Here is a 14474-nt window from a genome sequence, read left to right as displayed (position 1 = left end):
TGCAAACACAAACTTTGAATTTTAATCAGAATTTACAGCAGAGGAGGAAAAAACAAACGGTACAAACAGTTCATTATAAAAACTAAATAAGTTTTGACGGTCAGGTTTCTTTTTTTTTTCAATTTATTTACAACATTTTTCTAAACAGCGCTTCGTCTCGGGGTGGGAGGCTCCGCCCGCTCTTCATCGAGCCACCAGTCGCAGCTTGGTGGTCTGCTCCACCAGGCGGTGGTAGTCGTCCAGCTTGTCTCGAACTCGGTGGTACATCTGCGAGGCCAACACAAAGAGGGAGGGGTGAAATTAAAGTGGGGGGCAGTAGGGGGGTATGTGGGTGGAGCCTGTCGGCTGTCGGCGGCGCAAACAGGAAGTGAGTGCGACTCACGCTGCTGTTGGTCTGAGTCTCGTTCAGAGTCTTGAGGAGCTGATCGATGGACGTGTACGGCAGCCAGACGGAGGACGACGTCGCTGACAGGGGGCGCTGCGACACAAACGTGCGCGCACACACAAAGAATTATTTCATTGCCGCTACAGCTGTTCACACACTGATTGTCGTCTCCGTCTCGGGTCGGCCCGGGTCATACCTCGATCCCAAAGTACTGGTGTCCCCTCCCCAGCAGGGCGTCCACATACTCCAGCACCAGCTCGGCAGCAGCGTCCAGAAGGTCAAAGTTCAGGTAGAGACGCAGCAGAGACGCAGCGTCCACCTCCTAGCGAGGGGGGGTAGAGAAGAAGCAGCAGTGGTGGATTAATACAGACACACAACAAACACCAGGTTAACACTGTCGGAATCGAAGCATTGACGATGAACATAAGATAAAAAGACAGGAAGTAGCGTGTCAAAATAAAATAAAACCTGAAGGTTTGTATCAAAATAAAAGATGAGTCAAACTAGAAGGAGTGAGACTGGAGGAAATGGCGAGAGCAGCTTTTCAAAATAAAATGACGGCTATGAGTCCATCATGAAGGAGAGGTTGACCTTTCAAACAAAAGGCTGGAAGGAGAGAAGAAGAAGAAGCAGAGTTTCCCACCTTGTACGATTTGACCAGCCAGTCGGGCAGTGGGACGTCATGTGACAGCAGCTTGTTGATGACGTAGCGGTGGTGCTGAGCGTTGGCGGAGGGATACCGGTCCAGGTAGGAGGCCAGCAGGCGCCAGGCCTCGTCGGTGGCGCTGGAAGACACACGAAGGAGACGTGGGGGGAAAAAAATGGGGTTTAAAAAAGTGCCACTTCCTGTCAGGACATGGAGGCTGCAGGAAAAAGTAATAATAAATAAACATGGCGAGGAACCAGAGCGGACGACCAACCTGGACTCTTTAGTGTTGACGACGGTGGACAGCTGATTGGCAGCCAACCAGCTCCAGGCTTCATTCTGGGCCTCCTCACCACCAAACTGGAGCTTGATGCATCTGGGAGGGAAAAGAAACAACTTGTAGACAATGATGTCCATTCGTCCTCAGTGGTTTATTCTGGCATTCATTTATAGTTGAAGACACACACACACACACACACAGATGAAAAATATCTCAAGTTAAAGGGCTGCTTCGGAACTTTGGGACACAGGGCGTCATTTCCAAGTTAGCCAGTGTGCTGCTGATCGGTGGAGACCAATTCAAAGTTCAGCCAGTCCTTCTAGTTTAGCAGAGTTGGATAGGGCTAGGCTACACTTCGCTAGGCTAGGCTAGCACAAGTCAATGGTTTCTGCTAGCCTGCCGATAAAAACAATTCTACAACTACTGTGTTGACAGAACAACGTCGGAAATAAAACTACCCCTGCATCACAATGAACGGCCCACTGGCTAACTTGGAGATGAGGTCCTGCGTTCTAAAATTCAGAACCCCACTGCCCCCCCGTAACGTCTTTGGATTGAGCGATTCAATGAGTGACGCCTACTTGTAGGTCAAACCCTCGAAGATGGGCGTCAGGCTGAGTTTGAAGATCTGACAGAGGGTGAGTGCCGAGTCAAAGAGTCCCGTCTGGACCAACAGGGCCACCATCTCCACCGCTGAGGCTGAGCCTGCATCGGGGAGGAAGAGGAAGAGGAAGAGGAAGAGGTTGGTTGACTCCTGAGGCCATGCCCACTGCAAGAGGATGACGGTGTGTTTGGTGTGGTTGGTGGTGGGCGTACCGGCGATGGCGGCGGAGGGCGGGTGGTGCTGGGCCAGGGTGAGGCGACAGCGGGACAGCATGTACTCCTTCTCCAGGTCCTTGAGCTCCAGGATGTCCACCTGACGCCTGACGGCTGAGAAGACACACGCGGCGGATTTCAGACTCACAACGACTCCCCAACGCAGATCAGTTGAGAAGAACCCACGCGCAACGAAACATTTAATCAAAAGCTGCGGGTTAAAACGAGGCCTTCCGAGGTCCAATATTGATGAGAGAATGATGAGGACTATTCATGAAGCCATTTAGGGGGGAAAAAGTGATTTAATAGTGACGATGTTTTGGCAAATGGGGAAAAATTAGATTTTTTTATGGCAACAGTTTTATTTTGTGCATGACCACATGCATCCACTAGAGGGCACAACATCCCTGCGTCGGGGGACTGATGTCCATTGGTTGCCAATAAAGTTTGGTTTGAAGCGTCACTCACCTGGCTCGGGGGGGAACTCCCCGTCAGAGTTCCTCTTCGGTGACGCTCCGGGACGCTCGTGCTGCCGCGCCACAACACAAAAGAACAACACAAAACCTCAGCACAACTACAGGAATTTACACCTTGTGTGTGTGTGTGTGTGTGTGTGTGTGTGTCCGTGTGTGTTGGTACCGTGGCCCCGGCGGCTGGCTGGACGATCCAGGCGTACTCGGGCCTGATGAGACGGAGACAGTTGAGGGCGGCCAGGTAACAGTTGACCTGCCGCTGCAGCCCCAGCCGGGTCCGGACCTCTCGGCCCAGACGCATCCCGTACTCAAACATCACCGTCCCCGCTACACACAGAGGAAAGAAAGACGCCCAATCAGACAAAAACAAGGAGCCTCCTTCTCTGGGCCACTGACTACCAAGAACTTTGAGTGTGAAACTCTGGGTTTTCGATCTCGGTAACTTTGACTGCGAGTCCGTTGCTGCGGTAACAACCAGGTGAAGCCTGACTTGGTGCCATGACAGGTTTGATTTGATAAAGCCAGAGTTTCTTTCTGTCTCCTCCCGTAGCGTTTGAGGTGCACTGCTGCAGAGTAAGCAGAATTAACGCTGGTTTGATTTTGGCAGACCTGCTGCGTTTTACTGTGGAGGATCCTAGTAGCAGCTTCGCTGTGAAAATTACTAATTAAATTGAAATGGCTTCTTCACTGAACGACACCGTTATGCTATTCACTGTGTGAGCAGATGAAAATGTCTTGTTCAAGCCAGCTGAGGTACATGTTGAAAGTTGCCACAGTGACTCGTAGTATCGGTGTTCCATTAATGTGCACTTCATTTCAAGGACCAGTGTGCAAAATTTGGCCTGATTTACGACTACCACTGTAGTCCACTGGCAAACATGGGAGAGGGAGGTGTGGCTAATTTAAAATCTAACCACTTGATGTCACGGTTTCTTCTCAAAATCTCCAACTTTTAACCTTTAAGGTGAACACACTCAGAGTTGATTGAACAAGTTCAATGCAACCCCCCCCCCAGGTGTTTCACGGTCAGACGGGTGAGCAGGTACCTTTCCTGTAGTTGTGCCTGTTGATGTGGAAGGCGTACAGCAGGTCGTAGTAGTTGTGGGCCAGCAGGTCCAACCCTCGGGCTCGGGACTCGATGATGCCGACCACCTGCCGGCGAGACGACTCAGTGAATCAAAACGCTCCACCGGCTGCCTGACCAACGAGCCCGCCGCCAGAGGTCAGGTAGAGGTCGGGTAGGGGGGGGGACCTCACCTCATCGTGCAGGTTGACGTAAGGGAACTGCACCAGATCCTGGAGCTGGGAGCGTTCACACAGGACCACCACCAGCTGCCGGAGACAGTCCAGCTGCCTGTCAACGGTGTGTTTACAGTCGTCAGATGAGCCGTGCGCAAGACACAGCGGCCCCGCCCTCATGTGTTTACGTCGCTGCGCAGCGCCAGGACAAAAAAACAACACAACCAAGAGTCTGACTCCAGCCGAGCGCTTACATGCTGCCGTCCGGGTTCTGCGTGAGCGCTTCATAAGCCTCGCTGTTGTGTCCGAGGTCCAAGTGGTGTTTGAAGATCCGGGTCCAGAGCGCCGCCTGAGGGGAGGGAACACACACAGAACACACACGCATCAGCGTGATGAACAGTCGAATGCTCAGTGGGACCTTTGGCCCCTGACTGAGGGCTTCACGCTAACGCAGTTAGCCTCAGAGCTACGACGACTCCAAAGCCCCTTTCCCACTGGCCTAAAAACCCGTTTAAACCCGCTAACAATCGGTTCAGAACCTGCTGGTTATGTCAGTGGGAAAGCGGCACCAGTCACCTGACTGTTGACGTCGTTGGTCGCCTCCGCGATGGCCAGGGAGGCCAACTGGATGACCAGCTCGGGCAAACCCACGTCCTCCAGCAAGCGCAGCACCTGGACACACACACACACACACACACACACACACACACACACACACACACACACACACACACACACACACACACACACACACACACACACACACACACACAGTTAGCTCTACCTGCCGACAGTCTGCTGCTGCTGTCCACCTTAATAAAAGACATCAGCCAGAATTTCATGGGACTGTTACTCAGAAAGGGTCACTGGCGTGTGTGTGTGTGCTCTGAGGTCAGGCACCTTGTTGTAATACTGTAGCCTGGTGCTGGCGGCGGCCTCCTCGTCCTCGCTGCCCGTCAGTCTCATCAGGAACTCCTCCTTCTCCACCTCCGTCGCCGCCTCCTGGAAACACTGCAGAGCCTGAGGGGCAGAGAGGAGATGAACCGATGATGAAGACGATGAAGACGATGAAGACAGCACCTTTCTCCCTTTATTCTCCCCCTCCTCTCGGCCGACCCACCTTCTGGCCCTCGCCGTCGGCCAGGTAACACTGAGCCAGCATGAAGCGGCAGGAGCCGATGTTCACCTGACACCACGGGCCAATCAGACGCACGTACTCCTGCACGACGACAACAACACGGGAGTCCGTGAGAGCGGTTCGCCAGGAGGCTGGAGAAGCGGTACGAGTCGTCGGGGGGAAAAACCCACCTGCAGCTGCGTGTACTGACAGTTGGTCATCAGACACTCTGGGAACTGGAAGCCGGGGTTACTGGGCCAACTGGGAGGACGGAGGTTAAGGTCCTTGCAGGTAGTTAATAGAAAGGGAACCAACTGTCTCTCTATCCCAGGCAGGCACGTTAAGCTTTTTAGTCCGGACCACAGAACTTGAAGAAATTTAATTAAACTCATAAAAAAAAAGCTGCATTTCATCCATTTTTTTCAGTGATTACAGAGTCATTTAAATAAAGAGCGAAATACTGTGGGGCTTTAAAGACCCATCCATATTTTCTTGTAAAGCTTTTGTTTGGTCAGTTTTTTTAATCAGGAGGTTCAAGCCCAGAGCTTTAGGAGGGGAAGGCTTGGGGCTGGATTGGGGAGAAAAAAATCAAAACAAAGGGCAAAGCAGGAGGGATACAGCAGCTGGGTGAGCAGGTGAACCACGCTGGACATCATGTGGCTCCAGTGCAGCATCAGGGCGCCCTGCTGCTGGCTGTAGATCTGGGAGATGATGATCTTCCTGGCCGTGGTCTGGTAGAAGAGCTCCACCACCGTCTGAGGGCTGAGCGCTGGGGGGAGGGGAGGGTGGCACAGACAGACGGACCGTCGTCACACGAGGAAACGGACGACCGAGCGGTCGGGTCAGAGTTCAGCGCCACCTACCGGATCTGTTGGCCGAGACGACCGGGGAGTCGCACAGCTCCAGTACTGTGAGGTGCTGCAGGTTGGCGTCTCTGCGGGGAGGACGGGACAGAGGGCAAAGGTCAAAGAGGAAGCGCAATCACGTTCGCAAGGAGACCGACTTAGGATTTAGAAACAAAGTTGTTCAGAGGAATCATCAGATTCCTGTGTCTGTATCAGATACTGGATTGTATGTGTGTGTGTGTGTGCGTGTATTTTTCCGTGCACTCACACGATGTCCACGGGCAGGGTGGAGGCCAGACTCTGGCTAATGTGTTTGAGGAGGTGGTAGGAGGAGAGGAGCTGTGAGCAGCGGGGGATGAGGTCCTGCTGCAGCTGCAGCAGCTGAGCACCGCCACCCAGAAACACCTGGACACACATGGAGTCAGTGAGTCAGTCACTCAGATCCAGCAGAAAAGGAACTGCAGAAAAAAATAAAATCCAGGCAACTTCTTCTTCTTCTTTCAAACTGTAGTTTGCCTGCAGCTCCAGCAGAGGGAGCTCTTGCCTCCTGAGAGGGGCGCATGCTGCGCTTGATTGGAGTAAAAAATGTGCGTCTGCAGACTCACGTTGTCTCCAAAGCGCAGATAGAGTTTCTGCAGGATAAGCAGGTCCCTGCAGAACAGCGCCCGGGTCATGGTCATGTGACAGACGGCCTGACAGACCACCGACACGGCGGTGCTGCTGCCGTACAGCTGCGACAGGCTGATCCTGGTGCTCAGACCTGCCGGACACAGAGATCAGTGATAAACAACAACAACAACAACAACACTACTAGTACTAACAGCTCGTCCGCAGGCCGTCAAACCCACCAGGCTGGACCGGCGCCTCTCCGCCCAGCTCGGCGTCCGTCTCCAGGTCCATCTCCCTCATCAGCACCGTCATGGCTGTCATCGGGTTACGGACGTCCTGCAGCTTGTTCCGAATCTCCTCGATCACGTTATCGCTGCAGGAGAAGCGATGCCGGAGAGACAATCACAATGAAAGAAAGAAAGAAAGACAGAAAAATATGTACATGAAGACATGTACACACGCACACTAGGGATGCAACGGTTCACTTTTCCCACGGTTCGGTATGCATCACAGTTTCTGAGCCATGGTAATGAACGGGACGGTTTTGATATCTAATCTATCTTATATATATCTATATAAAACTGTCAAAGGCAAAGTTGTATTGTAAAAATAATCAAAATCACAGATATAAAAATAAACCACAAACTATTTTTGTCCACTATGAGGTCAAATTACGTCACGTGACCAAAGCGCCTACTTGTCATTGGACAGCATGCTCTCCAGGACGAGCTCGGCGGCCCGCTCGGGCGACTGCAGCTGCTCCAGGGCCTTCTCCATCTCGTAGGCCTGGTCCGGGGTGACGGCGTCTGTCACCAGCCGCAGACACTGGACCAGCTGCAGCACGTCGCGGCCCACCTCGGCGTCTGAGGGTGCACACACACACACACACACACACACACAGGAAGTGAGCACGTATGTTACGCAGTCGTCGGGGTTAAATTTAAAAGGGAAAAGAGTGTTTTGTTTTTAAAACGGACCTTCGCTGATGGGCGTCTCCTCCTCGGAGAACAGGTAGTCGTCGTAGGACATGCACAGGTGGTCCACAGCAAAGCAGGGCAGCAAGAAAGACACAAAACCCTGGAACACACAGCGAGAGAGCTCACACTCTGTGTGTGTGTGTGTGTGTGTGTGTGTGTGTGTGTGTGTGTGTCTTCAATATCGATCAAAATCCACTCTGGAGATGTTTTCTACAAAACGTGTCTCCATCTCGTCACTGAATCCAGGATTGAAAACTAAATCCTTGTTTGTTTTGTTACTCCACCCTTCGGGCAGCGTTGGGAGAGCCAAGTCAGCCCTTTGTGATGTCACAAAAAGCCGCTCGCGTCCCTCCCGGACAGCTTTGCGGCGCCATCGTTACCTTCTTCAGCAGACACACCATGCCGGTGTGCTGGCTGACGGTCAGGCCCAGCGGCATGGACAGGGCCTCCTGGTACTGCAGGCAGCAGGCGTAGAACTTGGACCAGAACTCCACCTGCAGCTGCCGGTACTCCTCCTGGGAAAACTCGAACTCCGTCACGCTGCTCTGCAGCTGCAGGGAGGGAGACGGAGAGGAGGACAACGTGAGCGCGAGGGCCTCGAGAGCAGCGACCTGCCGCCGCGGCGTCGGCGAGAAGGCGGCGCCAGTGACCTCGGTCTCCACGGCGACGGTCACTTCCTTCTTCAGGCTGTCCCAGGACAGGTCGGAGATCCTCTCCGAGCCTCGGCGGTAGATCTGCGGACACGGGACAGAGAGTCAGCGTCGGCTGCGTCGTCGTCGAGCTTCCCCCACCCCATCCGGACGCAGGTTTGTCTCTCTCACCTGCAGGGCTTTAACGATGGCGGCGGCCGTGAAGCGCAGCGGGGAGAACAGGACCTCCAGGTAGGTCTCCTGTCAAAGAGCAAACCGTCAAAAAATGAATTCAAGATCTCCTTATCCCACAGCGATGTCACCATTCTTTATGTGCTTCCTTTAGGTCAATTATTTCTCAATTTTAACAGAACTTGATTTTCTGCCGATCCTGCAAATTAAATAAAAGCCGGACATTTACCCTGCATTAGTGTTCAGATTGCCAGACTGAAACCGGATGGCTCTTTTGTGGTCTGAACAGTCACAAACAACATTAAACCAGATTTTTTGTGAAACGGATTGAAACCACCATCGGCAGGAAGTTTCAAATGGCATTTGGACAGATGCGACCCAGTCTGAACAGCTCCGAACACACTGATGGGTTTTGACCGTCTGTGTGTCACCAGAGGGCGCCATTCCAGGTGCGGAGCTGTGACGTCAGGCAGACAGAAGAAGTAGCAAACAGCAGCAGTCCATGGACAGAGGAGAAAACTCATTGGCTCATCAGTGTGTGGGGAGCTCCTGTAGCTCCATTCAAGCCAAGCTCCAGGAGTTGTAGTGCAACAAGTGCCGCTGTCGCAGTTATATGACGTCACACACTACACGCTACGCTGGACGACGCCTCGGCTCCGACGCCGTTGCTACAGCAGCCTGTCAGATGGGTTAATAATGTGGCCCAGTGTGAACAGAGCCACATCCAATTTGGACACTTGCTATAAACAGTGTGGACAGTCAGCCCTGAAAATCGGATTTGAGAAGGAATCTGATTTGAATCCGATTCGCCTGCAGTCTGAACGCATGCCTGGAAAGCTGGACCACTGATCACCATAAATTGGAATATTTTCAGAGAACTTCCTTCCTTGTCAGAGTAAATTCACTCTTCAGTTGTTGATGCTTTATTCTGTCCCTGCCGACACCCAAACCAGCTCCAGTTCATGCGTATCAAACATTCAGAAACTGGAACCGCCTCTGTGGCAGTGTGGTGGGATAACTGTGAGCTCTGGCGACAAAGCAAAAAAGTTGGCTGCTGGTGTTTTCTATGGAATGTGCTCTCGCTGGTCTTCCACTCGCAACACAAGCGCCGAAGCCTCGACGTCTCTCGCTTGTGAAAACGCAGATTTACAGCCCGAGGAGGTCGTCAACTTCCCTCCGAGGACGACTGAGGACTTAAGCTTGGAGCTACGAGTGCGGCGTCCACATGCCAAAAACCGATGCTCCGCATCCCCGCATCTGCTGCAGGAGTCGGGGAACAGTTTGGATCACATCGGCCCCACGTTTTGTACCCCAACCGCCTGTTGCGCGTCCACAGAAACTCTTGCGCAACAAAAAAAGATTCACGGTGGAGTTCAGGCAGGAAGAGGACGGCCGTCATAAAGTATGTGGGAATGGTGTGAGCAGCGGGGGGGGCGCTGCGGCCAAGAGCAACCAGAGGGAGAAGACGGGGGCCCCAGCTGGGGTTGGACGAGGTGAAGGAGGAGAGGAATGTGATTAAACCAAGAGGACGCAGCCGAGAGACGCCTCGCTCAGTCTGTTTCGACACAACCGGGAATTTAATAATGAGCCGGATGTGCCATTCAATGGGCCTCTGTGTGCTCGGGTGGAGCGCCCATCTGGGTCTCCACTCGTCCCGGCGGCCGTTTGTCCTCCTCCACATGAAAGCAGCACGAGCGTTTAAAGCGGCGGAGTGCCGCGCGCAGAAGCCGCAGCTGTTGTTGAAAAACAGGACCAGAGGACACGCACACTTTCCCCGTCTTCCAGCTTCCACCGGCTTTTCACTGGCAGGACGCTCGTGATTTTGCCACTCCTGGGGAACGACTCGCACACAAAAAGCGGCTGGGTCGTTCTCATGATTCCAAGAAGCTCTAAAAATGCTTGGAATATAAAAAAACAAACAAACCCCTGTTAAATAGTGCAGCACGAGGGCAATTGCATTTGTTTGTTTTATAGTGGTGTTGCGTAACCAATGAGCAGGATTTGTTGGGGAGGGAGCCGCAAGGGAGATGGCGATAAAATAAAGAGGCGACTGAGTGGCCACAAACAAAGCAAAGAAGCAGCAGCAGAACGTGCTGGACAACATTAAACAGAAAGCAAGGAACAACACTAAAGGCGTCTCTGCTGCTTGAATGCCTTTGAACAAAGTTGCAAGAAGCCTAATGCAATGTTTCCACCACTGGGTGGTGCACGGCTGCACTTCATAGGGCCATCAAAACAACGCAGCCTTCAAGCGTGTGTGGCAGATGTTTGCATGTGTGAATGCCTGTGTGTGTGTGTGTGTGTGTGTGTGGGAGAGGAGTCTCACTCTGGGGTCCTGATCCCTCCCGATATGGACTTCCTCCTCTGGGGCCGGCTGGACAAACACCTGGTTCCACTGACCCGCCGTGTTACTGCAAGACAGACACGCACACCACAGACGCACTGAGGAGGCACCGATTCAAACAAACCACGGTCACATCCCTCCCTCCATTAAAGCCTCAACTGAATCTTTCACTTTCACCGAGGCCACTGGTGGAGAGAGAGACAGAGGAAAAGAATACACTGTCCAGTTGCTGTTGCGGCAGCACTGCAGTCTCTTAACAAGAAGAAAAAAGAAATCCTTAAATGGGGACAATATGGGAATGTTACCAATAGCATCAGGAAGTGGCTGGTTTTAATTACGGGACCAGATTGCTCTCAAATCCACCGAGTATGTGAAAAAATGCAACCCTCATCCTCTGCCCCTCCACTACTTACTGCTCAAAGTTGATGTATTTGACCACGGTGGTGTTGGAGTCGTCCACCCAGACGCTCCAGATGTCCGTGGAGGTCAGCACGAAGTCCACCAGCGTCTCCTGAGAGCACAGAGGAGCCAGAGGCCACCGCGAGGGGAGGGGACAGACAGCAGATGTGAGCGGAGAGGACAAACCTGTCGCCGCCGTCTAACCTGCAGCGTTGGCGAGTAATCTATTACCAAGTAATCCACTACTGCAATGAAACACCTTCTTAATAACGGAGTAATGTGATGGGATTACTGTGGCAAAACTGGTAATTATATCATAATTACTTTTATCAAGTAACGATTCCATTACTTTTCCAAAAATATTTTGAAAGCTAAAAATGTCTTATTATCCAAAAAATGAAATTTAGAAAAACAACAACGTCGCAGGTTGATGATGCAGCCGTGCAAGCAACGTCATTGATGTGCGACAACGCACCAAAACAAGCACGGCGGCAGCAAAAAAAAAACAAAAAACAGCGATTGCGTTTGATAGCTGGAAATGGAAACATTGTTTTGAATTCATCTCGTCTAAATCAAAGAATATTGTGGTTGGTTGTGCGTTATGTGCAGGAACCAAGACGTTCTCGACTCCGAAAATATCCACGTCGAACCTCAGAAACTGTTGAAAGCCATGGCACCAGTGCTGTACATGAGTTTGTTCGTTGAAACGTGCAGATTTACGTTCAGAGAGCAAACGTTCACTCATGTTAAGAGGACAGAGGCAGGATTTGGAATTGCAAAATTGGCACTTCAATAAAGTTCATTCCAAAGCACTGCGCAACTTTATCTTTTTTCAATCTTAAGTAATTAGTAATTGATTACTTACGAAACAAAGAGTAGTTAAAGAAGTAATTAGATTACTTAATTAAAAAAAAATTTCAGCAATCAGATTACTTTTATGGAGTAATCCCAGCAACACTGCTAACCTGCGTGGTGAAGAGCGAGGAGATGCGGTGCAGGCTGTAGCGGTTGTTGTCGGTGGCCACCAGCTGCAGCACGACAAACTGTCCTCGCTGCGGCACGGCCAGGTAGACGCACAGGCAGAGGCCGGTGGTGGGCGAGAAGGCCAGCCGCAGGCGGTGACCCTGGCCGGCCAGCCGCCTCACGCCGGCGCAGGCCGGCATGTGCTCCAGCATGTCGGCCTCCAGCAGGCAGGTCTGCTCCTGCGGGGCCGCAAGTTTTTGTCAAGTCATTAATTTGTTGTTGTTGTTGTCCCCGCAGGGACCATAACAATCATTGCCCACGGTGGCACAGCGTTGCAATGGGACACAAGACACAAGATAACACAAGAAAGGCGCATGTGCACTCTGCAACAGCTGCGTACTGCACAGAAGATGCATTTGCAATGATTTGACTTTTTTTTTTTCAAGATCTCAACACCATGCAGAACATCTGGATTGCATGCTACAACACGATATAGTAGTTTATATGAGCAAGTGCGCAAACCCCAAAAGTTTTTTTTTTTTTTTTTAAGTAGAATTTAAACCTTTCAGCGAAGCAAAGATGCAACATCTTTTATCTTTATACTGCATGAGTCTCATTTTCAGAATGAGACTCAGAATACTTTATTAGCTCCTCCCAGGGGGGTAAAAAAAAAACAACAACCCAAAACTACCTTGTCAGTGATGGACCACATCCTCAGCTTGTGATCCTGGCAGAGGGCGAAGAGGAACGAGCCGTTCTCCACCTCGCGGACGGCCAGGCTGAGGACCACGTCGGCCGCGCCGTGGTCTCCGCGGATGGCGGTGGGCATCCAGCCGGACAACCTCTGCATCATGGAGCTCCTCTTCAGCTCCACCACCGACACGTCGCCTGCAACGCGTGAAAACATAAACTGCCTTTGCACACACACATGCGTCTGAGAAGGTTCTCAGTCGTCCAGGCGGCCTTAAGGTAGAAGGGTTCAGTTAAGGCAACTGGACTTGTTCTTGTAAAGCACCACCTGGTGGTTAAATACATGGGACTCTCCGACACCCCCTTCAGAACTGAAGAGGCCTTTCGGATGAGTCCAGTTGCGCTAACTTAGTCCTTCTCAAATAGTGGGGCCGCGATAGAATGAAGTGTAATTGGACATTAGGGAGATTTTGGTCAAAAATAAAATCCCGATTTTTTTCCTCTGAAAACTCTTTCTTTACCGTCGCAGTCGTGTGGCGGGAGCGTGACCAGAGTGATGCCTCCAGCAGGCGAGGCCAGCGCGTAGTGAGCCTCTCCATCTGCAGTGAGCCAGGACGTGGCTGTGAGGGGACTTCCCGTCTGTCCCGTGGCGCTGGGGATGACGGCGCTGTGGGGGAGGCCCTGCAGGCTCAGCTTGCCCACGTCGGTGAAGATGGACTGCATGTGAAGCTCCGTCACCAGCTCCTGGAGATGAAAGCACACCTCTTACTTACTATTCCGCAGGGACACAGAAAAGCAGCTTTTCCCAAACACAAAAATCGTTTATATCATCACGTATAATTCCTTTTGCATCAAGTGTCGTCCACTCACGCTGCGGTACATGCGCGTGGGGTGTGCCAGCAGCAGCCTGTGGACGCTCTGGTTGGTGCAAATGAGGATGATGACATTGTTGAGGTTCTCCTGCACGTGGATTCCTCCGGGCAGCACGGTGCAGTGGCTGAACTTGATTTTGATGGCATTGTTGAGCAGGTTGGTGTCCAGCGACTGTTCCACCAGCTGCACCGTGTCCCCGGATGTGGACCTGTGGGGCACAGAGTAGACGGAGTATGTAAGCAAGCAAGCAAGCAAGCAAGAAAGCTGCAGACTTGGTGGACGCGTCGATGCTGCAAACTGACCAGTGAATGAATCTGTTGCTGGTGACAGACAGCAGCTTCCCGCTGTCCTCATAGTGGAAGGCTCCGGCACTGTCGGGAAACTTCACACCGCCGGGAAGCGCTCTCAGACCTGCGGGGGACAAATTGGCATCCTCGTTCAGAATGTACTGTGACGTGACGTGACGTAGTGAAGCGAGCTCATTCAGAACGTTGGCCGTTTGACAGCCAGGTAGGCAGCTAGCCCCAGGTAACGGGCTAGCTAGCCAGCCCGCTGGTGTGTTGACAAGGGAGCTAAGCGAAGAAGCACAAACAAGAAGCCAACCGCTGCGAGGTTCGCGGCTCCTTGTTTTCCCAGGTCGAAAATAACACGCCTTCCTCATGCCCCCCCCCCCCCCAACCCGGCCGCGTTTGACTAACGTTACGCCGGCTAGTGTTTCCGAGCGGCGTGCTAGCAGGGCGCTAGCTTCCGCCGCTCTGCTGCTCTCCTCTCTCCTGCAGGAAGGGAACTTTGTTGTGTGTGAGAGAGAGAAAAATAGAAGACGCGCAGTGTGTGAGGAGGTTTACCCTGGTCCACTGTCACTTCACGGAACCTGTGCAGAGTTTCCCTCTCAAATCCACAGATCTCTATGAAGCTGCGCTCCAACGCCGCCACCGCCATCTTTGCCTCATGGAGCTGTGACGTCAGTTGGAATGGCCGCGCGCCGGCCTTTCAAACA

The 14474-nt window shown here is 52.3% G+C and overlaps 1 protein-coding gene across 1 annotated transcript; it reads right to left on the bottom strand.

Annotated features, from left to right (window-relative positions):
* Positions 1–14474, bottom strand: nup160 (nucleoporin 160). Its single transcript, XM_076028645.1, has 34 exons — positions 14323–14474; positions 13780–13888; positions 13475–13685; positions 13126–13348; positions 12606–12802; positions 11917–12153; positions 10966–11063; positions 10535–10619; positions 8209–8277; positions 8038–8121; positions 7768–7938; positions 7388–7487; positions 7108–7273; positions 6650–6783; positions 6407–6561; positions 6070–6206; positions 5820–5890; positions 5575–5725; positions 5148–5217; positions 4960–5058; positions 4740–4859; positions 4416–4511; positions 4094–4188; positions 3858–3954; positions 3647–3752; positions 2767–2927; positions 2596–2656; positions 2128–2241; positions 1893–2016; positions 1306–1407; positions 1029–1170; positions 582–707; positions 383–478; positions 1–267 (listed from the first exon to the last, which is right to left on the bottom strand). Exons 1-34 carry the CDS (start codon positions 14414–14416, stop codon positions 184–186), a joined length of 4185 nt encoding a protein of 1394 aa, XP_075884760.1. The 5' UTR covers positions 14417–14474; the 3' UTR covers positions 1–183.

This window comes from Nelusetta ayraudi, unplaced genomic scaffold, assembly GCF_046127955.1.
Source record: "Nelusetta ayraudi isolate G7.1 ecotype Tasmania unplaced genomic scaffold, CSIRO-AGI_Nayr_v1 ptg000026l, whole genome shotgun sequence".
NCBI lineage: Eukaryota > Metazoa > Chordata > Actinopteri > Tetraodontiformes > Monacanthidae > Nelusetta > Nelusetta ayraudi.
Note: the sequence above shows the minus strand (reverse complement) of the source record. Positions and strands in the feature narration are given on the sequence as shown.